Below are 25586 nucleotides of genomic sequence, written 5' to 3'. Positions count from 1 at the left end.
CTCACCTGGACTCACCTATCACCTGCCAGCTCGTACTCCGCCCCCTCCCCATCCTTTATATTCTGGCTTCTGGCCTCTTCCTTTCCAGTCCTGATGAAGGGTCGTGACCTGAAATGTCGACTGTTTATCTCCCTCCATAGATGCTGCCTGACCTGCTGAGTTCCTCCAGCATTTTGTGTGTGAAGTACTTGCTGGACCCACCTATACTAATCTCATTTACCAACACTTTGTCTTTAGCATGGACAGGTGGGCTGAAGGGCCTGTTTCTGTGCTGTATAACTGTATGACTTCCATATTGTATGTGTAGCGGTTAGCGTAACGCTATTACAGCACCAGCGACCTGGGTTCAATTCCCGCCGCTGTCTGTAAGGATTTTGTACGTTCTCCCCATGTGTCTGTGTGGGTTTCCTCCGGGTGCTCCGGTTTGCTCCCACATTCCAAAAGACGTAAAGTTTAGGAGCTGTGAGCATGCTATGTTGGCGCCAGAAGAGTAGCGACACTTGCGGGTTGCTCCCAGCACATTCCCAGTAACACAAAAAGATGCATTTCACTGTGTGTTTCGATGTATGTGTGACTAATAAATAAATATCTTAACCATCCTAAAGATGTGCTAATCAGTTGGTTAATTGAGTACTGGAAATTAACCCAAGTGTCGGTGGGTGACTGGAGAGCTGATGGGCATTTTAGAATGAATACAAGGAAATTAGTAGGGCAATGTGATTGATGGAATTGCTCTGAGAACTGACGTAGACTTTGAAGGGCTGGATGGTCTCCTTCTCTGTTGTGAGAAATTGTAGAATTGTTGCAAACACATGTTATTCAGCCCAATTTGTAGAACAATCCAGTCAGCTTTTTTCTTCCCCCAGAGCATTAAAAATATTTCACCTTCAGAAATATATCTAATTACATTTTGAAATCCAGAACTGAATCTTCACCCTCTACCTTGTAGGCCAGAGGTATACCAATGAACAGCAGTTAAATAAAAACAGGAAGATGGTATTGAATTAATCTGGCACATGATATCTGTGAAAGACATTTGGTTTTAGCTTCATTCCTATGACTGAATGACAGAAAACAAACTCAGTATCGAATTTTCCCCGAGTACCAGTTCCTGATTCGGACATTCCAGTCTACAGCCACACATCTCTACCACTAGATGGAGGCGTGACGTTCTTTCAGTCTTGAAGGAGGCTCACTTCCTGAACCAGCAAGGATGAATTTCTTCGAATGCATCTATCTGAATTCATTGTCCCAACTTTGGAGGAAACTTTGCTAATTCAGCAAGTTATTGTTGCTGTAGTGCAGTAAAAGGAGCCAGGGAAATTTGCCTCCATTAACTTGTCTGGTATCTCTTCAAGACAATATTTTATAAGAGAGTGGACAGAGCCTCAATTTAACTTACTCTAAAGATAATGCAACACCTAACAACTCAGCTCCTCCTCAGAACCCTAGAGTTTTCTCTCTTCCTTCTAAGAATTATAGAAATATACAGAACAGGAGGAGGCCACTTGGCTCTTTGTGCCTTTGCCAGAAATTCCAACTGGTACAAAAATAAATTACTGGAATGTACACAAAATGGATTTCCAGATCAGTAGGTTAAGGAACCAACCAGGATATTTTCAATTTAGTGCTGTGTAATGAGAAAGGGTTCATTAATAATTCTGTAAAGAGGCCCCAAGCAAAGAGTGATCATGATAGAATTTTACATTAAGTTCAGAACTGATGTAGCTCAATGTGAAATCAGGGTTTTCAATCTAAGCAACGGGAAGTATGAAGGTTGAAGGGCAGGTTGCCTGTGGTGGATTGGGAAACTAAATTAAAGTGTATGACAGTGGAAGGCAATGGCTAGCATTTGAAGAAATAATAAAATAATATGAAGTAAAGACACAGCAGAAAAAGTGGTGCAACCATCAATTACAGGAGAAAGATAGTATTAAAGGACAAATCTAATAAAGTTATCAGAAAAAAAAGCAGTAAGACTGATGATTGGGAGTGTTTTAGAATTCAGGTAAGGTTGACCAAGAAATTGATAAAGACAGGGAAAAAAAGACTATGAACGTTGGAGCTTGTGCAAAAGGGAAATGATGAACAAGGGCTAATATTGGTCCTTTACAGGTTCACAATGGGGAATAAAGAAGCGGAAGAGGAATTAAACAAATACTTTGTGGCTGTCTGCGTGGAAGACAAAAAAACTTCCCTCCAATACTGGAGAGCCACAAGTCCAGCAGAAATGAGGGACTAATATAAACTATTATTAGTAAAGAGATATTACTGAAGATGTCAAATGAACCTGAAAACAGAGCAATCCCAAGGACCTGAAGATCTATATCCCAGAATTTTAAAAGCAGTGGCTATATAGACAGTGGATGCTCTGGTAATCATTCTCCAGAATTCTATATTCTGGAATGGTTACTGCAGGGTGGAAGGTAGCAAATGAGACTCCACTATTTAAGAAAAAAAGGGAAGAACAAGGAACTAGTTCACCTTTTCAGCAGATTAGTACAGGTTGAAACTCTCTAGTCCAGCATTCTGTGGTCCAGCAACTCCCTTATCTTGAATCTATAGTACAGATCTATACTAATTAACTAATTCTAAGACTTAAAATTAACCAAGATCTATATTAATCTGTAGTTTATTAACCTACCAGTGCAACTTTTGTGAGCTCAGCCAACAGCTATCTCAGCTGACAGCATTACCGAAATTGCCCTGTATCCTATGGGCTCTAACCTTTTGGATCAAACTCCCAGGTGGAACTTGACGAAAGCATTACTGAAGACCATGTATGCTACATCAATACATGAACCTCATCAACACACTACTCACCTCCTCAAAAAAAAGTCCTATCAAATTAGTCAGGCAGGATCCCCCATTAACAAAGCTATGTTGATGATCCTTGTCTGTCCGAATGCAGAGTCCAGATGAAGGGTCTTTACCTGAAATGTCAACTGTCTATTTCCCTCCATAGAAGCTGTTCCTCCAGCTTTTTGTGTGTTGTTGCAGGTTAATCCTGTCCATTTTAATTTTTTTACACTATTTTCCCTACCACTTACATCAGACTCACTGGCCTGCTATTATTTCTCTCTTATAGATGCTGCCTGACCTGCTGAGTTCCTCTTGCATTTTGTGTGTGTTGCTTCAGATTCCAGCATCTTCAGAATCTCTTGTGTCTCCATTATCTGGCTTATCCTTGCTGCCCCTATTTGCTCTCCTTCAGTCTTCTATGGCCAGAGAAGATTTGAAAATCTCTGTCAGAGCCCCAGCAATCTCCTCCCTTGCCTCCCATAGCAACCTGAGATAGATCTCATCAGGCCCTTGGGATTTACCCACCTCTAGATATGCTAAGACATCTAATACCTCCTCCTTTTCAATAGTAATGGTTCTAAGATCCTGAATTCTCCAGCTACAAATGATCTTCACCCATTGTGGACACAGATGAGAAGTCAAAGTCAGTCAAGTTTATTGTCAAATGCATAAAGTACATGTCAGTGAAAAACTTACTTACAGCAGCATCACAGGCACATAGCATCAGATACACAACATTCACAAGAAAAAACATTAATTATACATGAACTATATCAGAAAGAACACAATTAGAACAAAAGAAAACCATTGCAGTGCGAAGCGGTCATCGTGTTACTATACAGAGGTAGTGGCTAGGGTTGTGCAGGTTGGTTCAAGAACTGAATGGTTGAAGCGAAGTAGCTGTTCTTGAACCTGGTGGTGTGGGACTTCAGGCTCCTGTATCTCCTGCCTGATGGTAGCTGCAAAAAGAATGGCATGGCCCAGGATCTTTGATGATAGATGTTGCCTTTTTGGGGCAGCGCCTCACGTAGATACTTCTGATACTGGGGAGGGCTGTGCCAGTGATATATTGGGCTGAGTCCACTACTCTCTGCAGCTTCTTATGCTCCTGTGCATTTGAATTGCTGTACCAGACCATGATGCAAACAGGATACTTTCAACAGTATTTATCAGTGTTCAGTGACATGCCAAACTTCCTTAAACTTCTAAGAAAGTATTAATTTATGAATCCCTATTCTATTCTAATAAGTGTAACCTCTGTTGTAATTTTTTTTTTGCTTGCTAAATACCTCCCTGAATGTCACAATGAAAAGTTTGTCAAAGTTGCATTAACTCTTGTTTGTCTGTTGTCAGCCACTGTCGCTCCTCCCCATCTCCTCCGGAGCTGCATTCGAAACGGCCACGTCTCTAGAGTGACGTCACCCGGCTGCTCACCCAATCAGGGCGGCCGGAGCCGCAGTGAATGGGGGAGAAAGTTTTCCGACCGAACTTACAGACCTCGTGATGGGGAAGTGCGCGCTCCTGTCACCCGTTCCTTCCCCCCTCCTGATTGGTCCAACGGGGACGATTTCGACCAATGAGAAGTGGTTACTCTTTACCCACAGCGGATTGGATGAAAATTATTGAGTGACTCAGCGTCTGACCAACCAAGAGAAAGTCTGGCCATTACAGCTGAAAAACACTCGATCGTAAACGATTGGCTGAGGTGCTGAGTGACATGGAAAGCTACCAATGGAAAGTGGAAGGTGGTCCCGGAATCCACTCGTTGATCGCGCATTGGTGAATTAGAAATGATTGACGGGGGTTAATCCAATGAGGGATTAGGAAGGAGGTCGACGCTGAAGACACGGAGATACCCCACAACAAACAGCGGATCGGAGTCAGGCTGCTGGTGGTCGGTGATTCGGTGCCGGACGGTGTGTGGCAGTGGGAGTGTCGGCGGCTGCTCGGCTTGTTCATGCTCTATCCATGGGGGTCTGCGGTGTCGGCGGCCGCGGGGCTGAGGTCCCGGTCCTGAACCTCCTCTTGCTGCTGCTGCTGCTGCTGGTGGTGGCGGCGGCAGCGGCAACCGTCGGAGTCCGCAGCGAGGCCGCGCCGGGCGGGGGCCGGGCTCTGAAGGCGGTGGCGGGATCGGAGGTGGCCGGAGCCGGCGTGGACGCGGTGGTGGAGGACGACGAGGCCGAGGAGAGTGAGCCGAGTGGAGAGGAGAAGCCCCGGTAAGGATTACCCACCCCCCAGGACCCCCTACACCCCAGCCCCCCCTCGTCCTCCCAACCCCTTCACCCTCACCCCTTCCCCACCAACCCCTTCACCCTCACCCCCTCCCCAGACAAAACCTCTGGTGACCTGTCAACCATCCTGCGGACAAAATCTTGTGGAGCATCCAAATCTTCTCTCTCAAACGTTAGGGTCCCATTTGGGGATCTTCGAGCTTCCCCTTACTGTGGTATTAGATGATGGAATGGGTGAGAAGACGGTGCTGCTGCGAAGACAACTGAGATCGCAGTTAGAACTAGAGGTGAAAGATCCACGGTGCTCTGACAGAGGAAGTGGTTGCTTCTTAAAAGGTTCATTTTTTTTCTACTCTGAGACGTAGTTCAATCTATTTAATAAACCGGATGCAACCTTACCACAGTTTTCCTCTGCTCTTGAACTTCATTCGTTGTTGCTCTGCCCTGTTCGGCTCTATTTACCATCTTACCTGTTGGATGCCATCCAGATCAAACAATAAAATATATCATGCTCTTTAAGTAAAGTTAAGTGAATGCAATCACCTTAGTAATTATAACATCACTAAGCCAGCCCGTCACCGCCAACTTGTCAGCCCCTGCTCTCGGCTAATTGGATGAACTCTTGAGGTCTAAGTTCAATTTAAAAAAAACCCAAATATAACAGGTGGAACAGTTTCTGATAAGATTTTAGAAGCACTTCATGTGTGGCTATCGTCTTGTTTCTGTGCACCTGAATTTTTTGCACTTGAATGGACTGTTTGTCTTGAGGATGTAACACTTGGTCTTGAACATTTGGCATGTCAATTCCCAAGTCTCTGGAGTGACCCATCCAAACAATGCATGTGATCTAATTTCAGGATTTGTGTGAGGGAGGAAATGAGTATTGGTTTTTATTGTGAGATGTTTTGCAAGACCTTGTTGGTAGACCTCATTAGTATAATGACTCTGTGATCCTTGGCTTTTGTTTCACTACTATTTTTCTTTCACCTGAGGGCAAAACTTGTCTTTACTGTGCATCACCATAAACTGGTTCCACCAAAGGCAGTGAGCTTCAGTAATAAGATTATTGGGAATCACGGTTTCAAAAAGGACAAGGTTGGCATTTAACAGAATATGGGATGTACAAATATAGTGAAATATGTATAGGGAGTGAGTGGGAAGAGAGATCAGAATGGATGGAGGCTTGGCGTACGAGTACTGGTCTGGGCTGAAGAGCCAAGAGTTGTGTGGAAGATTTTATGTTGTACGTTACAAGGTCTTCTCTGTAGGCACCATTTGAACCTAGAAGTCCATGAAAATGGTGTTGAACCTCAACAGGGACAATGCAAATATCACCAACCAAATGTTACTGAAGTTATAGTAATTAATTTTCTGTTATAGCAATAGAATCTGTAAGAACAGTGGTTTCGATGGTGAATACTATTTGTTGGAGGTCCTTGCCTGCCTTGTACTTTAAAGCTACTTGTGTTTGCGTGCAGGTCCCTGGTTATTATTAGTTTGATGGATGGGCGCATTGCAGCATTGGATCCAGAGAATCGTGGGGTCAAACGGTGGGAGCTGGATGTTGGTGCTGGATCTTTGGTTTCATCCAGTCTCAGCAAGCCTGAGGTAAGAGCCAGTGTCAGCTTTTGATTCTGTGGTATTGCCCATTCATGTCTGGTGTTAAAACTCTTAACCATGGCCCTATCACTTTGGCTTGGCTATGCTAAATCTCTGCTTTCCAACCCTGGTAACTGCATCCTATCTCAGTTGAAGACTTCCTCATAATTGCCCTTGAGCTCACTGAAGTGCTTTGGTATCCATCCCACAATGACATAACATTTTAAATTCTTGTTCTTGTGATTAAATCTCCTCTTTGTGGCTTGATCCCATCTTACCTCTAACCTTCTTTAACTGTGAGATCACCTCCACATTTATCGACCTCTCGTGAATCTCCCAGCCCTTAATGGCTTTGTCTTCAGTTAGGTCCCAAGCTCAGATTTTCCCTCCTTAAATCTCATTTAAGACTTATCTTAAAACCTACTGTTTAATCAAGCTTTTAGCCACCTTTCCTAATGCTCAGCCTCTTGGGGCATTATGTTGAAGTAGATATATTTTTACTGGAAATATATGTGTTCTAATGGAAGATTTTGTTGAGGCCTCCTCTCTGGTTGTTTATTTTGGTATACAAGCTACAAATTCATTGCATTCTGGTGAAAGCTGAAAGATTGTGGGATACTTAGATCTACACTTGAGGTTTGTCTGGAAGAAGTACTGCAATGTTATATTAATTCTTAAACCTGTTTTCATATCCAAGTGCCTGTTAAAGGTCTTCTGGCCTGGGTCAGATGAATGCTGAGATCTTTAAGAATGTGTTCAATGTATATTCTTTGAACATCACTGCAAACAGGGCATCTGGCCACTTACCCCATTTGCTCTTTAGTGCTTCTTGCATTAAAATTGGCTTAACTAAATGTGCATTTGGTCATGACAAACAGAAAAAAAATCGCACAATGTAAGAAGTAAAAGCGGGAAAGGTCAGACAATCTCCAACCTGTTCTGCATTAAATGATCTCATACTGTTCCTGTGCATTGTCTACTTTCCCACTTGGTCCTCGTACCCATTGGTTCCTTTTGTTCAAAAATCTATTGACTGGAAACATATTGACATTCCTTCATTGTCATTTGCTCTGAGCTCTCACCCAATAACACCTGGGTGTACCTTAATCTTGAATTGCAGCAGTTCAAGATGAATGCTCGCCATCTCTTTGAAGACTATTATTGATTGACCATAGAGACTGACTTTCCAAGTAATATGCACCACCCATTATTTAATTTTTAGAGAAAAACATTTTGAAAATTGAGGAGTTTTCATTTTCTGATCTGATTCCTGTCCTGTCTTGCCCAGACTTTACTTGCTCCTGTCTGTCACCTTGACACTTGGGTGAATCTTGAGATCAGTTGTATAAATGTGTAGTTTATCCCATGGATGAATGCTGAGCCTGCAGCCACCTACCTGTTGATCTTCAAAGGGCCTCGGGGCTGTTGGATGAAGGGCATGATGTTGCTTAATTTATATTACTCAATCAATATCACTGATTAAATACTATTACCAAGTAACTTGCATCATGTTCGGCTATGTAACAGTCACTGTACTCAATAAATAATCCAATTTGTAAAGAGTGTTTTATATAAATGTGATAAAATCCTTCAGTTATGGACCTGTGCTTCTGATGTGAGGATCACCTGCAGAGGTTCCAGCTGAAATTAAAGTTTGGGATGTATTGTGTAGTTTTTTTCCCTGTAATATAAACCTTAGTATAATTTTGGTAATTTTCTGCTGTGCTCCTTCCTAGCCCTATATATTCTTAAGGTGTGCTCTCCAGGACTATGCTCAGTACTCTAGATCTGGTCTAGCCAGGGATCTGTGTATTTCTAACCCAGTTTCTTGCTCTTTATGTATAAAGGCTGCCGTTCCAAGTGATTTTTTGGATAACTTTTTGTCTGACCACACCACACTTTGTGGTTGGTCTCCTAGGACTCTTTGGACCCAAACAGTTTCTGACTTTAATCATTTAGAAAGTACTCTTCTGTTTTTGTATCTAAAGGTGAATGAACTGGGTTGAATTCTTTTGCCACAACATTACTTTGTCATTAAATTTATTAATTTCTCTTAGTAAATATATTTACAATATGAGGTTTGAATAGGTATTCAATATTGGTATATAATATTGAATTGGTAGAGAGAAAGTAAGGAAACACTGTCACATTCACAGCTATTGAATTGAAATCACTATTGTAAACTATTTGCCCAGATTTTCAGTGAGAAGTATTTGCTCCCAGTTACAATAAATCAAATCTGGCATGATAGTGTCAATTAATATGGAAATTCAGAGGTTTTTGTGTTTGCTTCCTCCTCCACAAGAAACGCTGTATTTCCATAGTCTACAATGTAGTCTGCAGAATTTGATGACTCAGAAGGAATATAGGTATTCTCATTTTATTTCCCTCACGCACAGCAATGGCTGAGTTTGTGGCGCCCTTGCCTTTGAATCCACTCCTTGTACTTGGAAGTGCAGAAATTCAGATTGGCTGTCCAGTGCAATACTGAAGGTGCTTTGCTCTTAAAAGGGCTGTTGTTCAGTTGAGATGCTAAACGGTGACTCCATCTCTTTTAGATGCACAAAAGATCGAATGGCACTATTTTGGGTGGGGAAGAGAGTTATCCTGACTCCTGTATTATGTTCCATGAAATAATGACAGAAGCATTCTGAAATGGAAATGAAAGTTGCTGTGTAGATTATTTCCCAATCCATGATTTTATTTTAATGCATTTCTTCATTTTTTTTTGTGGATGTGGATATTGCTTTCTTCAAGTTTTGTCCAATGACAGTCTTGAAGTACCAGTCATTCTGGTGAGGATGGTTCCATGATGCTGTTGGATGGGAAGTTCCAAGAGTTGGATCCAGCAGCAATGAAACAATGACGGTATACTTGTCAGCCAGGAATTGTATTGTTTGTGGTAAAATATTAGAAAGCTAGGTTAGAAATACTGTGCCTTCTGCTTTCTGGGAATTCTTCAGTACAGTTGGGTCTTACATCATGTTTGATTACAACACTGTTGTTGGATGCCAGAAATCCCCCAGACTTGCAGGAGTTGTGGGTTATGTTTAACTGATAGTTAAAAGTTGGAAACACTCAGCAGATCAGGCAGCGTCTCTGGAAAGAGAAGCACAGTTCAAAGACCCCTTGTCAGAAATGGAAAAATGAGCATACAGATTAGTTTTAAGTAGTCGAGAGGGTCGGGGTGGTGGGGTGGGGAAAGGATGGATAGGAGAAAGTGACTGATAGCAATTGATGCCTAGTAATCCAAGCTAGATATATCACAAGATCATTTTTCTTTATTCACTAAAAACACAGAAGGAGGTCATATTCTGCTCATTGAGCCTATGTTGCCTTACAGAGCAATACCATTCCCTCACTAATTTTTCTGTGTAATGTATTGTCCCCACATCCCCACTAATTTCCCTTCAGATTTTATCATTTCCACCACATGCTGGAGGTAATTTACAGTGGCCAATTAACCAACCAACCCACACCTTCAGGCTGTGGGAGGAAGCAAAACTACCTGGAGGATCTACAAACTCCACTTAAACAGCACTGGAGGTCGGGATTGAACCTGGGTCACTGACACTGTGAGGCAGCTCCTTCACTGGCTGCACCACTGTGCCACCAATTTTGTGTTATTTTTCCTGAGGTGAGCACCATTGCTTCAAAACTGACCTCAAAATTCCAGGCAGGTGTGCAGAATGTAGATTTTCCTGAAATGTAAACGTGGAGCTCTCTACTTTTTAATATCTGCTGACATGACCTGCAGGAGTTGTGAGTTATGTGTAACTGATATTTAAAAGTTGTAAACACTCAGCAGATCAGGCAGCATCTCTGGAAGAGAAGCACAGTTCAAAGACCCCTTGTCAGAAATGGAAAAGTGAGCATGCAGATTAGTTTTAAGTTGTAGAGAGGGTCGGGGGGTGGGGGGAGGTGGGGGAGAGGGATGGATGGATAGGAGAAAGTGAATAATGCTGGTAGGGTGAGACCAGGGGTGCTCGAGTGATAAGCATTTGGTAAAGTCATCTAGTTGATAGATTAGAGGACACAATAGTTAGAAGGGAGAACACAAAAGGAATATGTAAAAACTCTGGATTGCAGAGTTGTGAGAAATGTCCAGTTGTGGTGAGATTGCATAAATTTGGTCATGACATGAGACTTCTGGAAAGATAAAGGCCAGTGTCTTAAGATAAACTCACCTCTGTTGTTAAATTGTACACTTGGGCTTCTGCCAAAATTGCCTTTGATTGGTATTGTTGGATTTGGGTGCGGCTGAAGGTGGAAATGCTGTGATCTGTGGAGTTGCAAAAAAAATTTGCAGCAAATAATCCAATATTTGTTGGACAGTAGCATAATCATCCAGGCAATGGCATCATAGAGGAAAAAAGTCACTGCTCTGATCTTTGAGGTTGGATTAAAGCCCAGAATAGCCAGTTGTGTTTAGGATTTCATCATTTTCTGAACCTAAGAATAAATACTGATGCATGATGCAAGCTGAGAAACAGTAACATTATTGAGAACATTTTTATGCATCCCTTCAATGAAACATAGTAAGTTTTATTCTCCAGATTTCTTACTATTCTGGATAGAATCTTACTTTTAAATGGTTCAGGTTACAACATTAATCAGAGGCACCAGCATCCACTTGCAGGATGCAGCTCTGAAAGTTCGTGTAGGTGCCTTCAAATTACTTCAATGTTTGACCATTCTGCCACGCTTTCTGTTAGTTTACAATGAAACAGAATGCCATTTAGTCCATTTCTCTCTGCTGATTATTTATTTGGGCAAATGGATAAACTAATGGATCTTGGGCAAAATGTTAACATTTAAATGAGATTACAGTAAAACCAAAATATTCATGAACAGCCTCTCATTTACATTATTACATAACTTAAAAACTTTTTAATTTAAAAGGCACGGTGAGGCTTGAAGGATTGTGGTAGGATTTAATCCTCAAGATACTAAGCTTCTAACAAATTATGTAGTGTATCAATTTGGTATTTACATTGAATGAATACACCTGTGGAATAATCAGAGCAGTAATGATCATTGAATGTCTTTAGTTGGTGCTTGTGTTGACTTTTTGCTGTGGCTGAAGAACATTTTAGCTTGCCGTTTATTGCCTTTTGACTGGGTTTCCTCCTCCAGACGTTCTGAAACCTTTCCATCATTTATAACCCATAAGTTAGGTGCATAATGGAATGCTGTCCACTTATCTAGTTGCATGGAGTTCCAATGATTCCCAAAGCTCAACAGCATCCAGGAAACAGTGGCCAGCTGGATTGATACCCCATTCACCACCCTAAATATTTATTTCCTCCATCTCTAATACATAGTGACTGAAGTCTATCATCTACAAAATTCATTGCAGTTACTCACTTGGATTCCTCTAACAGCCCCTTCCAAACCATCAACCTCTACCATCCAAAACATCACGAATATCAGGCACATGGGAACATTGCCACATTTTCCCTCCTAAGTTGCACGGCATCATGACTTGAAAATATTTCATTGTTTCTTTATCATTGCTGCATCTAAATCCTCCTCAAAAACCTGTGGCAGTACCTTCATCTGAAGGAGTGCAGTACTTCAAGAAGGTGCTCTCTATAACATTGTCATTACCAGTGATGCCCAAATACCAGAAAAGAAAGAAAAAAATACTGCCACACATGCTGATCTTTTCAATGATAACATCTCAAGTTATTATGTCATTATTCTATACATGTTCATGGACAGCAGCCTGAGAAAGCAGGGCCTCCAGATTTGACAAAGAATTGATGGATGCTGCAGCAACCTTCCAGGTTAGAATGTAAATGTGATGGCATAATGGTAGGCTGATTTATAGTGTGTGGTGTCTCACCAGATTTACTATTGATCTTTATGGTGAAAGTAAGATGTAGGAGGACAAAATGAGTAACCAGTGCTAGGTTAGGCTGAAACTGAGTAGTTTTGTGTTTGACATGCTGATACCCATTGTAGCCGTAAGAAGTGAGAGCAAAAGTAGGCTTTTCTATATGATCTTTCAATATCATCGTGGCTGATCTCTTGCCTTGGGTCCATTTTCTTGGACTTACTCCATATAACTTGACACTTAGAGCTTAAAAAGATTTTTAGACATTGTCTTGAATATGCTCTGTGACTGAGCCTTCCCAATCCTCTTGGCTACAGAATTGCAAAGATTCACTACACTCCTGGCAATGAATTTTTTCTTGTCTCTATCCTGAATGGCTGAGCCCTTATTTTGAGACTGTCACTCCTGCTTCTAGACACCCAGCTAAGAGAAATATTATCCTTGTATTTACACTGTCTAAATCCACAAGAATTTGATATGTTTCAGGAGATTCTCTCATTCTAAACTCCAGAGAGTATACGTCCAGTCTGCTTAATCTCTCTTCATTCAGCAAACCTGTCTTCCCAGGACTCAATCTGGTGTAATTGTACAGTTCTTCCTCTATCGCAAGTGCATCCTTCTTTGGATAGGGATATCAGACTAGTACACAATATTCTGGTTATGGTCTCGCCTATAAAATTAAAGCAAGATATTTCTACTTTGTACTCCAGTCCTTTACTAATAAAAGCCAGAATATCATTTGCTTTCCTCAAGGTAAACACTTTCTTTTCCTCCTCCTCAGCCTGTCCAGTAACTTTTGACACAGTCCATGTGTCATGGTTTTCCAGGGCTTCTCCACTGTTGAGCTGGGTGTCTGTTCATTTCCCTGGCACTACAATGCAGTGGTAATCCGCGAATTGCTACCAATGACTTCCCTTTCTGTGCTTCAACCATTACTTATTTCCACAGAGAGTCCATCCTTGACTCTCTCCTATTTCTCATTTACAGACTCTCCTCAGTAACGTTTTCTGAAAACAGTTTCAGCAAGGATGCCAATCAGACCCATTTCCAGCAGACTAACACCCTTGATGCTGCATCTACTAATCCTGACCAGACCTTGCACCGTCTCTCATTTGTTATTCAACATATTTGACATTCGTTACTGCTTAAGCAGAAATTTCATCCGTATTGGGAAGAATATAACCATTGCCATCTCCAGACATAACTGTTCAATGCTCTCCAGTTGGATTTCCATCTTGCATCCTCTGCAAATGAGCCCATCTAAAACCATGATATCTGTAACCTAACTTGTACCAGATCCTCACACACTACATTAATCTACAGTAGTAGCTGGTTCACAAGCTGTGATCTTAAAATTCTCATCCTTGTGTTCAAATCCCTCATGACCATACTCCTCCTTATCTCTAGTTTTCTCTTTGACACCTAACTACACAATTGTCAAATCTTTTTCCTCCACAACTTCCGGACTCTACTGTGTCCCTGAAGTAAATTGCACCACAACTGGTGTTTGAGTTCTCATCTGCTGAGGCCCTAGGGTTTAAACTTCCCACATCTCTGCATGCACTTTAAGATCATTATTTTTAAGACTGATTTCTTTTGGTCACCTGTCCAAACAGTTCCTTTAAGTGATGCATTGTTAAATATATTTTCATAACACTTCTGTGCAGAGTTTAGGCATATTTTATAAAGTAAATAAGTTGTTGCTGTTGGCTAAGGGGCAAAACATTTACGAATGACTAAAAGCATTACATATGTGCATCAGCATGAAGAACTTTTCATAGTCTTCTGCTTAATAAGCCAAGGGACCCAGGGCTAACTATTGATTATTTTACTATTGGAATGCAGTTGAGCTGTATTGATTGGTTTGGCAACTGATGGCTTGTACATTGGATAGTTGTGGGACAAGCCTGTAATCATCCTTTTCAGGCATGTAACAGTGAAGCAAATTTGAAAAGAGACGGGAAGTGCTTTGACAACTTTGTTATGATTTCATATGTAGTATATGTGACTGCCTGCAAACACTATTCTTGTGACATGTAGTGTTGACTTCAGTAGATTGAAGAGCCACCGATTGCATTGTTGTCTTTCAATACCTCGCCCCTGGGGAGGTTGCATTCCTAGAACATGGTCTGTTTTGAGATGTTCCATAACACACAACCATGTTTTCTGTGCATGCGTCAAGTGATGCGAGTTGAAAAACAAACTTTATTTATTTACTTTTTTTCATGTATTTCAAAAAAGCAAATTTTTATTCTATCTCCCAGATTTTTTGGTAGCGATTGTGAATTCTGTAAAGGCAAATTTCAGTTACTGAACTGCTGTAATGTGGGGGTTGTCTGTAATCTGTAATCTGACTGTTTTAGAAATCCTGATGGTTTGGCATCTGGTTCACCAGGTTTGTTTGCAATTGTTCCTGCTCGCTGACTACTCTGGGGCCCCAGTTTCCCTGTCTCTTGCCTGTTTTCTCATTCCCACCTCTTGGATTACAGTCCTATTGGATAATGGACCCTTACCCAAAGAGTCATTATGATTCTTGCCTGTTAATGTTAGTATCATTCTTACAAGTTTAGCCAGTGTAAATTGCTCATTCTTACTTCCACTGTGAGAGAGTGCATTTTTGCAGTCAATGTGCCAAGGGTTTTCGGAGAGCATCATAGTTATTTTATACTACTGAGTGCTTTGTTAGGCCACTTCAGAGGCCAATGAAAAATGAACCATGTTGCTATTTGTGTGGAGTTGTGTATGGTTGAGACTGGGCAAGGACAGTAGATGTCCTTTCCTGAGGGACTTTAGTGCACCAGGTGGGTTTCTGTTGTTGCTGTTACTGACATTGGGCAATTGAATCCAGTTTTATTTCAATAACTGAATTTAAGCGGTACACCTGCTGAGAAAGGAGTTGAGTGAGTTGAATTTTGGATTCTGGATAAGTAGCTCTGGCTTCTGGTATTATCTTCAGCCACAGGAACCTCCTGACTGAGCCTACCCTTCTTTCCCAGTGTCTGACAGCATGCATTTCCATTGGGTATTACTGAAGAATGGTCAGGTATCTGAAATTAGGATGGAGATTTTATTACTCTCTCTAAACAAGCTGTTAGTTGGAAGGCCCTTGTAATACATTTTGATATTAACAATCATAATATAAACTAAAGATGGATCTTTGGACCCTACTCTTCCTTGTGCCTGAGCTTTCCACTGAGAATTGGAGATGTATTTGGTCTTTGAAGAAAATTGATGATAACATACATTGGTGATGGACAGTCAGACTTTTTCCCAGGGTGAAAATGGCTAACATGAGGGGGTATAATTTTAAGGTGATTGGAGGAAGGTATAAGGGGATGTCAGAGGTAAGTTTTTGTTTACACAACGTGGTGGGTATGTGGGACAGATACATTAGGGACATTTAAGAGACTTAGATAGCCCTTCATTTTTCTATCATTCATGTGGCTATATGGGAGGGAAGGGTTAGATAGATATTAGAGCAGGATAAAATTTCAGCACAACATCGTGGGCCGAAGGGCCTGTACTGTGCTGTAATGTTTTATGTCCTATAACTTTAATTTTTTTATATATATTGACTTTGGATTCACATCAACTGAAATCGGTAGAATAATCTCCACACCAGCTGTTGATTGTGATCATGAATCTATGTAAGTTTTGCACTTACTGAACTGTCTGCTGATGCACTAAAAGGGTCTTAAGGTGGCATTGCTCTGTTGGCATATGACCATTTTACACAAACTGGAAAGTGTCAAGAATGATTATAGTAACGATATGATGGCTTTAATCTGTTTGACAGGTCAGTAGCCATTTGTACATCTTGCCATTGACTTCAGAATATGTCATTATGTTCTTGTTTCACAGATTCTGACAGATCACCAGTTCCTTGTTGGTGAACATTTGTGTAGCTTGGCATTGTGCTTTGTCATGCTGTGGCAGGCTCTGCCTTTGAGCCAAGTTGCATCTTTGTTGGGAATAAAAACAGAATGTGCTGGTGCTGCTCAGAAGGCCAGGTAGCATCTGTGGAAAGAGGAAAAGTTAATGTTTCAGGTTGATGCCTTGCATCAGAACTAGTAAAGCTGGGGTTCAAACATGTTGCAGAGAAGTGGGAGGGGTGGAAAGAACACAAGGAAAGATCAGTGATAGGTAGAGGGCAGTAGAAATGAAAGATAAAGGGTGGAGATCAAGAAAGGTCCAATGTCGCAAAGGGTTATGTTGTCTGCGAGAGGGCAGTGAAGGCCTTTTAATCTGTTTGTAGAAGATTTAAACAGAAGGAGATTAATGAGGGAGAAAATAGCTGGAGCTGAGACATGAAACCTTGCAATTGCTGAAAATATGATTTTTTAAAAAAAAAGTAGAGATATTCAGCAGTATCTGTGGAGAGAGAAAACAGACTTAACAAGATAGGTTGATTACTTTGTCAGAACTAGCCATTTTGATACCAAACAAAGGGTGATTATCTGAAGTTATTGAATTTAGTGTTTAGTCTTGGAGTCAGACGATTTGATGCTGATCTTTGAACTTGCCTCGATCCCCATTGAAACTGTATAAGAGGCCAAAGCCAGAGATGTCAGAATTGTATTGGGATGGAGAATTAAAGTAACAGGCAACTAGAAGGTCAGGAGCAGTCTTGCGGACTGAGTAGAAGTGTTCTGCAGAGTAGTTACCTAATGTTTGTTTTGTTTTCTGGTAGAGGAAAATACAAGTGATTGCTGCTTCACTTGTAAAGTGTTTTTGGATTTCTGGCTGGTGGGAAGGAAGTGGTGAAAAGGGTGCTGCATCTCCTGCAATGACACAGGAGGGCAATGGGTGTAAATGGAGAGAAGAATGAACCAGGGAGTTACAGAGAGGAGGATCTGTTTAAAATGCTGAAGTGGGAAGGGGAAGTGTCTGTGGCATCATGCTTAGTGTGGATCTGTTGAATGTGAAGACCGAAGGTGAGCACACTTGCTCTGGATGGGAGGAGATGGGCAAAGAACAGAAGTGTGGGAAGTGGAACAGAAAGAGAAAGCTTGATCAAAGGAAGACTCTTGGAAGCACTGGTGTGGAAGGTATCATCGTCATCAGAACAGACTTGAGAGAGTCGGAGAAATGGAAATGTGGAAGCAGTGCGAGAGCTGTGGGGCTCCGTGACAAGCTTGGAGATTCCCACATCATTGACTTCATTTTTTCTGACCTAGCTTTCAGATATTCATTACTTCATTCTGACAAAGGGCCTTAACTCTGATTGTCTTCCCACAGATACAGCCTGACCTGCTGAGTAGTCCCAGCATTTTCTGTTTTTATTTTAGATTTTCAGCATCTGTGATGTTAGTTTGTTTTTTGTTATTTTTACACCATTCCATTCTACTGGTTTCTCTGGCTTTGTTAGATATCTCTCAATTAGGACCCCAAGCCCCAAAACTCCTGTGTTTCAAAGAAAGCCTGTTGAATCTTTCTGTCGAATTTCCCAGTCTTGGCAACATCCTTGTAAATCTCCTTTGCACCCTCTTGTGCAATCATATCTTTCCTATAATGTAATGCCCAGAATTGTGCATAATACCCAGAATGTACACTAACAACTATTTTACGATTCCTGTTGTTTTACTTTGGGGAAATAGCAGAGTTAGAGGGACAGACTTCCTCTATGAATCATTTTGTGGCTAATGAAATCTGAGGACTGTGGACTGCAAAATCTTCCCCCTTCCCCAAAGAACATTTGTGTATCCTGTTCTTCCCAAGTTTAAACTCGACTGCCCTCTGGCATTCTGTGTGATGTTTAAACATTTGCAAGGGGAATTACTGTTTGAAAGCAATGCCACTTGGAAGCATTAAGAATGCCTTCAGTCTGGTATGAGTCATACTAGCAGATGAGCTGGTGAGGTAATGGTCTTTAGAGAGAGAGATAGATGATGTCACCTCCTTTCACACTGCACCTTCAGCATTGCCACCTGCTGAGAGAGCCGAGCTCTGATTTACTGAGCGTTTGTCATTGATAAATTCCACTGCTGATCCCCTTAACTGGAGCTTTTCAATAAGATGTCAGATTGTGTTATTGTAAAATATTTATCTGTGCTTAGCCTTGTGCTCAGCACCCAATAGATGGAATTGATGCAGTGCAGCATCATTTATTCACTGCCTCCTGATGTAATTTGCTGAAGTCATTCTGCATGCAACTACACTATGTAGTATTTTTCAGAGGAGGGAAGAACTTCAGTTAACTTTTTTTCTTTGTTAAAGTATATATTGGATATTGCATCATACTTTGAATCTAATTATCTGCCCATGTGCAAGCACTGCACCTTGCATCATGCATAACAATTTGTTCTTTTTCTGACTTTGGTCTGCATCTGTGCAGTGTAGCCTTTTGTTTAGAGCTTCATATAAACTCTTCAGATAAAATAAAGTTGTAATACTTTACAAATGAACAGATTGTAAATTAAGTTTGCAACAGTGCCTTGTACGTTTCTATTCACATTAGTCATTGTGACCTTAGGAACATTTTTACATAATTTCCTGTTGAAAGCTCTTGTTTAATAGAAGTCAGAACAAGGTATTTAATGGCAAGCTGTGAGGACAGTAAACACACTTCCATTAAGTCCTGAACAATTGCTGATTTATAATTGAAGATCTCGTTCTGTATATTGAGAGTCTGATGAGACATAAGTAAAATACAGAATTCAAATTTTATGACTTCTATTAATAACTGTAATCGCAAACAGCAGGCAAACAGCAAACTGTATCACTTTGGACAGTTGAGACTTCTGCTCTGGAGAGTCTATGCAAGTTCACACCCCAATGACTGACATGAATTGGTTTTGCCTTTAGTGTGTTTCAAGTGGATATGAGAATCTTTATTTGGAATGTGTATTCTCTCTGTTGCTCTTGTTAGATCATCAAAAGCCAATGAAATGCTAATATACTACTTTCTTCCAGCAATTCTTTTTTTTGGTTTGTTCATCCAGAATGACTTGTTTCCTCATAGTAACAACTAATTATTTCTTAATTGATTCTATTGGGAGTCCATTCAACACTAAATGAACTAGTGGAACCAGGCAGTCTAGTGGCATTTAAGAGGCTTTTAGACATAGGGATATGGATGATGTACAGGAAGAGGACATTTAGTATAAAGCGGCATCAAGATAGGCACAACATTGTGGGCCGAATGGCCTGTCCCGTGCTGTGCTGTTCTATGTTCTAATTAATTTGAAGTAGAGAATTTTGTGATGCCACTCTTTTTTACTTTCTAAATTTCCAAAGCTCTTAATTTGGATGTCTTGTGTAGTATGGATTTGTTTCCATGTTATTTTATCTTTCATCTTTCTTGACCTTGTGACTATCTCAACTCCTTTAAAGTCAATGAAGATATGGTTTCTCTGGCCATTGAGGAGATTCAGGAAGGTGTTTCAAACAAAATGAAAAACTTTACTAAATAATCTGTTTTGGTGGTGTTGATTGAGATTATTATATGATGCCCTGAACACCAGGGAGAACTCCCCAGTAGTCATCAAATTTTCTCTTTTGCATCCACATGAGAGAGCATGTATGGTCTGCCTTTAATATCCTATTCAACGACAATTACAAAGTTTAAATGGCATTTGGACAGGTAAATGCATATAAAAAGGTTCAGAGGGATATGGGCCATATGCAGGCAAATGCGACTTGCTCAGGTAGGTATCTTGTTTGGCATGGATGAGTTGGGCAGAAGGGCCTGTTTCCATGCTGTATGACTCTATAATGGCACCTATCATTGACAGTGCAACATACTGTCAGTCCTTTCTAGGCTCCTAAACCCAAGCTTTTGTAATTGTTGCTCAGCCTCTGGGATTATTTAAGCAGAATTTGAATGTTTCCTATTTAAAATTGCTTGGAATGCTTAATACTTTGACAGTATCTTCTAACATTTTTATTTGCATCCATTGCTATTGCAGCACCAGTTGTGGAGTATGTCTCTGCCTTTTCTTTGCTTTTGCGTGAGCAGTATTTTACATCTGGCATTGGCCACCTTAAATCAGGGCAGTGAGTACAGGAGTTGGGATGTTATGTTGAAGTTGTACAAGACGTTAGTGAGGCCAAATTTAGAGTATTGTGTGCAGTTCTGGTTGCCTACCTACAGGAAAGATATCAATAAACTTGAAAGACTGCAGAGAACATTTACAAGGATGTTGCTGAGACTTGAGGACCTGAGTTACAGGGATAGGTTGAATAGGTTAGGACTTTATTCCCTGGAGTGCAAGAGAATGCGGGGAGATCTTAAAGGTATACAAAATTATGAGGGGTATAGATAGGGTGAATGCATGCAGGCTTTTTCCCCTCAGTTTGGGTGAGACTAGGAATAGAGGTCATAGGTTTAGGGTAAAAGGTGAAATATTTAAGGGACATCTGAGGGGAAACTTCTTCACTGAGAGGGTGGTGCGAGTGTGGAACGAGCTGGCAGTGGAAGTGATGGATGTATGTTCAATTGTAACATTTAAGAGAAGTTTGGATAGGTACATGGATGGGAGGGGTTTGGAGGGTGTTACGGACTCAGTGAAAGTCCCTTTAAGATAGAGAGTGTGTGTGTGTGTGTGTGTGGGGCATGCTTACATCAATAGAAGATAAAGGACATAATGACGTTGTTGAAGAAGTCAGAAGAAGGAGAGAGAGAGAGAAGGGAGAGAGACACCAGCCTGCTTTTTTTTCTCTATCGATGGATGAGAAACAATAACTGTGTTTGCCACTGAAATCCATGTATGGAAGTTGGAAGTAATCCGGTGGAGTTCACTTTATTGCTGACCTGTAGAAGGAAACAGGTATTTATGTGTGGACGACCACGATTCGGATGCTTTTCGGGGTGAGGAAGTCACTACCGAGTAAACACTGAAGTGTCGTTTGGGTTCCATCATGGAACATTTGGATTTCGTATTTACTCTCTCTATGTTTCCCTACATCTACGTCTTATCTTCTGACAACGGTGGTTGTTGAAGAAGCCCTTGCTCATGTTTCACCTTATGGCTTGCGGAACTGAACTTTAAGAACCATTCCGGAACTGGGAGTTTGGGACTTTGTCACACACACACACAACGAGTTTAGTTTTGGGGTTAACGTTCGAGGTTTAACATTTTTGAATTCTAACATACTAACATTTTTACTTTTATTTTACGTATTATCATAAGTAGTAATTAATAAAATAGTTTTTAACACTGAATCATGCTCAGTGTGTTTCTTTTGTTGCTGGTTCGTGACAAGGGATATGGTCCAGGTGCAGGTAGATGGGACGAGGTAGAAGATCAGGTGGCATGGACTAGATGGGCTGAAGGGCCTTCTTCTGTGTTGTAGTACTCTGACTCTATCTGCATGCATTTTTCTCCTTGTATTTTTGTCCATTCAGATATTTCGGCAAACTATTTCTTGATTTCTGAGATGTCTTCTGATCTTCCTGCTTGGGTACTACCTACAATTTGATTGCTCCCTGTAAATAATACTGTGCTGAAAATTGGCCATTCAGTTCTAGGAGAAGGAAGGGCAGTATCACGTTGGTTTAAGTGCAACTTCAACATGCTATGTGTTCTGTTGATGTTCACTGCCATCTGTAATGTACCAAGGTTATTGATAACTTGGAAGGTGTGTTGTGAGTTGGGCATGATGTTTTATTCTTGATGTTTCTTTCACTTTATGATGGGCAATCTGGCTTTGAAACATGTGTTCCCAAATCCAATTTAGACTGATTTCCAATTGAAAAAACTAACCTGACTCTAATTATTCTAGTAACCCATACCCCCCTCTTGCATACCTTTTATAAAACTACCAAGTATTTCATTCTTAAATATTAATTGGTTTGGAGTTTATTAATTGGTTCCACACATGGTTTGGAGTTTACCTTCAATGACTGATAAGATATCTTTATTAGTCACATGTACATCGAAACACACAGTGAAATACATCTCTTGCGTAGAGTGTTCTGGGGGCAGCCCGCAAGTGTTGCCACACTTCCGGCGCCAACATAGCATGCCCACGACTTCCTAACCTGTATGTCTTTGGAATGTGGGAGGAAACTGGAGCACCCGGAGGAAACCCACGCAGACACGGGGAGAACGTACAGACTCCGTACAGACAGCGGCCTGAATTGAACCTGGGTCGCTGGCGCTGTAATATCATTACGCTAATTGCTACACTACCCTGCCTGCCCATAGAGTTGCAGGTTTTACTCCACCGTATAGTTATCCAGTTCGCCCTTGAAGGCGACAATGGAATCTGCCTCCACTACAGCTGTAAGTAGCTACACTACGTAAAAACAAAATCTGCATGTCACTCTTAACTCTCTCCCTTTTATACCTGTGACCAGAGTCCTTGTAAATCTTGTAAATAGCTTAAGTTTGTGTCAATCTAGGTTTTTTTACTTTTGATTCTATTGTAAATTTACTGTAAGTAACTTTAGGATTTCTACATTAAATTACCTATGTCCAGAAATCCCAAGATACTTTAAGTTCATGGTGTTGCGTTGATCATTTTTCTGTCTTTACTATTGCACATTCTAGCCATGTTGAGGTTGAGTTACGGTCCTACTTCATAGTGTGTAGGCGCAAGAAAGGTGTTTTGTCTTAGACAGCTTAAACTGATGGGGCTGTCTAAGATAATGTAAACTGCTGCCGTCTGTGACTGTAAACGTGTGTTTGTATCTAGTCCATAGCTTGTATTGCATGTAGAATGTGATTATTACTTGTATGCAGGTCTTTGGGAATAAAGTAATAATTCCGTCTCTGGATGGACACCTTTTCCAATGGGACCGAGACAGGGAAAGCATGGAGGCGGTTCCGTTTACGGTGGAGTCTCTCCTGGAATCTTCCTACCGACTTGGCGATGATGTAGTCTTGGTTGGAGGGAAGTCACGGACAAGCTATGGGTTGGATGCTGACACTGGAAAGGTAACTGAGGATGAGTCTCCTTTATGTACCACCACAGAATGATACAGTACTGAAGTAGGTTGTTTCGTCTGAGGTAGCCATGCTGAAAAATCTCCCAATTCGTTTCAGTTTTTTGCTTGCTCAAAGCCCAGTACATTGTCCTTTCCACTAAATATCAGTTTTGTTTTTCATTGGACTTTGTTACGTCGCAAACAAATTCCCCCGTCACATTTGTTAAATTTCTCATATTAACTTTAGTTTGGAATTGTTTTATTTTGTAAGACACAGACCAATCATGACACTTAAAATTGCACTGTATTAACTCTGCTTAATTAGCAGTGCTGCAGCTCTGTCAATTGGTTCAAGACCTGTATTGGTTTTGGTGTTGGTTTATTATTGTCACTTGTACCGAGGTACAGTGAAAAGCTTGTCTTACAAACCGATCGTACAGGTCAATTCATTACACAGTGCAGTTACATTGAGTTAGTACAGAGTGCATTGATTAGGTTTTGAGCTCATTTCATCCTATGTGCTTCTCGCTACATTGTTCCAGGTAGTTGAAGTCAACCAAGCAGACAAACAGACAAAATCCCTGATAAAAGACCAAGAAATGAAGCCAGAATTCTTTCTCCCTCTGGAGGGATGCTGTCCGAAACCACCTTCCACTAGGTTTTTGTTCTTTTTCTCTACAAGATCTTTTGAGAAGCTTGCCTGAATGCAGGGAGCATATTGATCAAGCTCTTGGTGTGATATCCCATCCAAAGGTAGTTCCCAACATTTCCGATGAAAAGTATTTACCTGAAATGTTAACTTGATTTTTTTTTTCCCCCACTTTGTGGCCGGCTGGTTGTCGCCAGTGTTTTCTGTTTTTATTTGGCTTCCAACAGTATGGTTCTCCTGGACTGGTGGCCTTTTTTTTATGGGCTCGAGTCCTTGAACCCACAATTCTTCTGATTTGGATGAGAATCAGACATCTCTAGATACCAGTGGACTTTGATTATTTGATGCAGTCAGGTTTGTAGCAATTAACATTTCTCATCTTCATTTTTGATTGTTAAATAATAACCTACACTCTGTGATGGAGCTTGTGCAGAGACCCTCTATAATTTGTCAGCATGCATTTGTAATACCGATCCCATTCTTTGGCCTAGTTGAACATTGAAAACGTATGTACTCGTTCCTGTCCCATTTCTAAACTATCACATTACACACCATTACATTGCTTTCTTTGATGTGAGGCTGTACATTTGATAAATTGTACACATTGGTCTTAATCTTGCCAGAGTAAGGATGTGTGTGCCATTATTTGGGTATCTGGGACATTAGTGAACAGACTGCATTACTTTAACCAATAAGATTAGAATGCCACTAAGATAGTCAAATCAAGTGCAGAAAGCGTAGAGGACGAAAGAACAAGTGGATTAAGAAAGAACTTTGACAAAAGCCGTACTTTGGAGGCTGCTGAGAATAAGTTACATGCTGCAGGACCGTGAGCTCCCAGCTTGGCTTTCTGGGCTGGAGAGGTTGATTGGGTTTGCATCTGCAGTTACTGCATCATTCAAAGGATACTGCTGCACTGTTAATGACGACTTCTAAATTTCTGCACCAAATTTAATGTGCAAATCCAGCAAGTTCTTAAAATTAATGGGGAAGCTGAGAGCAAAGTGCTGAAGCAGCAGTAATCGACCAGCAAGTCTTGGAAACTTGCAAACTGTGTTCCAATGATTTCTATTTCATAATGATGTGTGCTGTCAGTTTTCTAGCATCATGTATCTAAAGGCTGAATGAGTATCTTCTCACATTAGAGAAGGGTGCCCTTCACTGCAGTCCTCAAGAGGCAAGTTGGCAGCTGTTCTTGTCACTTGTCTCAGATGAGAGTGACTCCACTGCAGTACCAGCCAATCCAAGTTCACCTACGTGATAAAGCAGGAAGTTGTACCTCGACTGAAGCCCAACTTGGACCTTCCCTGATGCTGTTCGTAATATTGCAATATAGTGTTTCTCTGCAGCTTTGTGCCACCTATCTGGTTTATTGAAAGAGGTTGTCCTCTGCTCTACCCTCTGCACCTGTCCTCCCCACCCTACTCTATCCAGATGCGGTACGTCTGTTCTACAGGGGGTTGCAGCCGCTGGGAGGAGGAGACGACCGACCAGGGATCTGATCTGCTGCTGTTGCAGCGCACGCAGAAGACTGTCAGAGCTGTGGGACCTCGCTCTGGTGCTGAGAAGTGAGTGTGATTCATGGTTCTGCTCAGT

General features: G+C 41.1%; 1 protein-coding gene across 1 annotated transcript in view; it reads left to right on the top strand.

The window, feature by feature from the left end:
- Positions 1-4656: 4656 nt before the first annotated feature.
- Positions 4657-25586, top strand: part of eif2ak3 (eukaryotic translation initiation factor 2-alpha kinase 3) — a 51215-nt gene continuing 30285 nt past the window's right edge. Inside the window, exons 1-4 of the mRNA XM_052042396.1 lie at positions 4657-5018; positions 6512-6641; positions 23157-23351; positions 25425-25558. Coding sequence (XP_051898356.1) covers positions 4771-5018; positions 6512-6641; positions 23157-23351; positions 25425-25558 — 707 coding nt within the window. The 5' untranslated portion in view covers positions 4657-4770. The remainder of the gene's footprint in view (positions 5019-6511; positions 6642-23156; positions 23352-25424; positions 25559-25586) is intronic.

The sequence above is a fragment of the Pristis pectinata genome, chromosome 2 (assembly GCF_009764475.1).
Source record: "Pristis pectinata isolate sPriPec2 chromosome 2, sPriPec2.1.pri, whole genome shotgun sequence".
NCBI classification, from domain to species: domain Eukaryota; kingdom Metazoa; phylum Chordata; class Chondrichthyes; order Rhinopristiformes; family Pristidae; genus Pristis; species Pristis pectinata.
The sequence above is the reverse complement of the archived record's forward strand: the minus strand, read 5'-3'. Positions and strand labels throughout refer to the sequence as shown.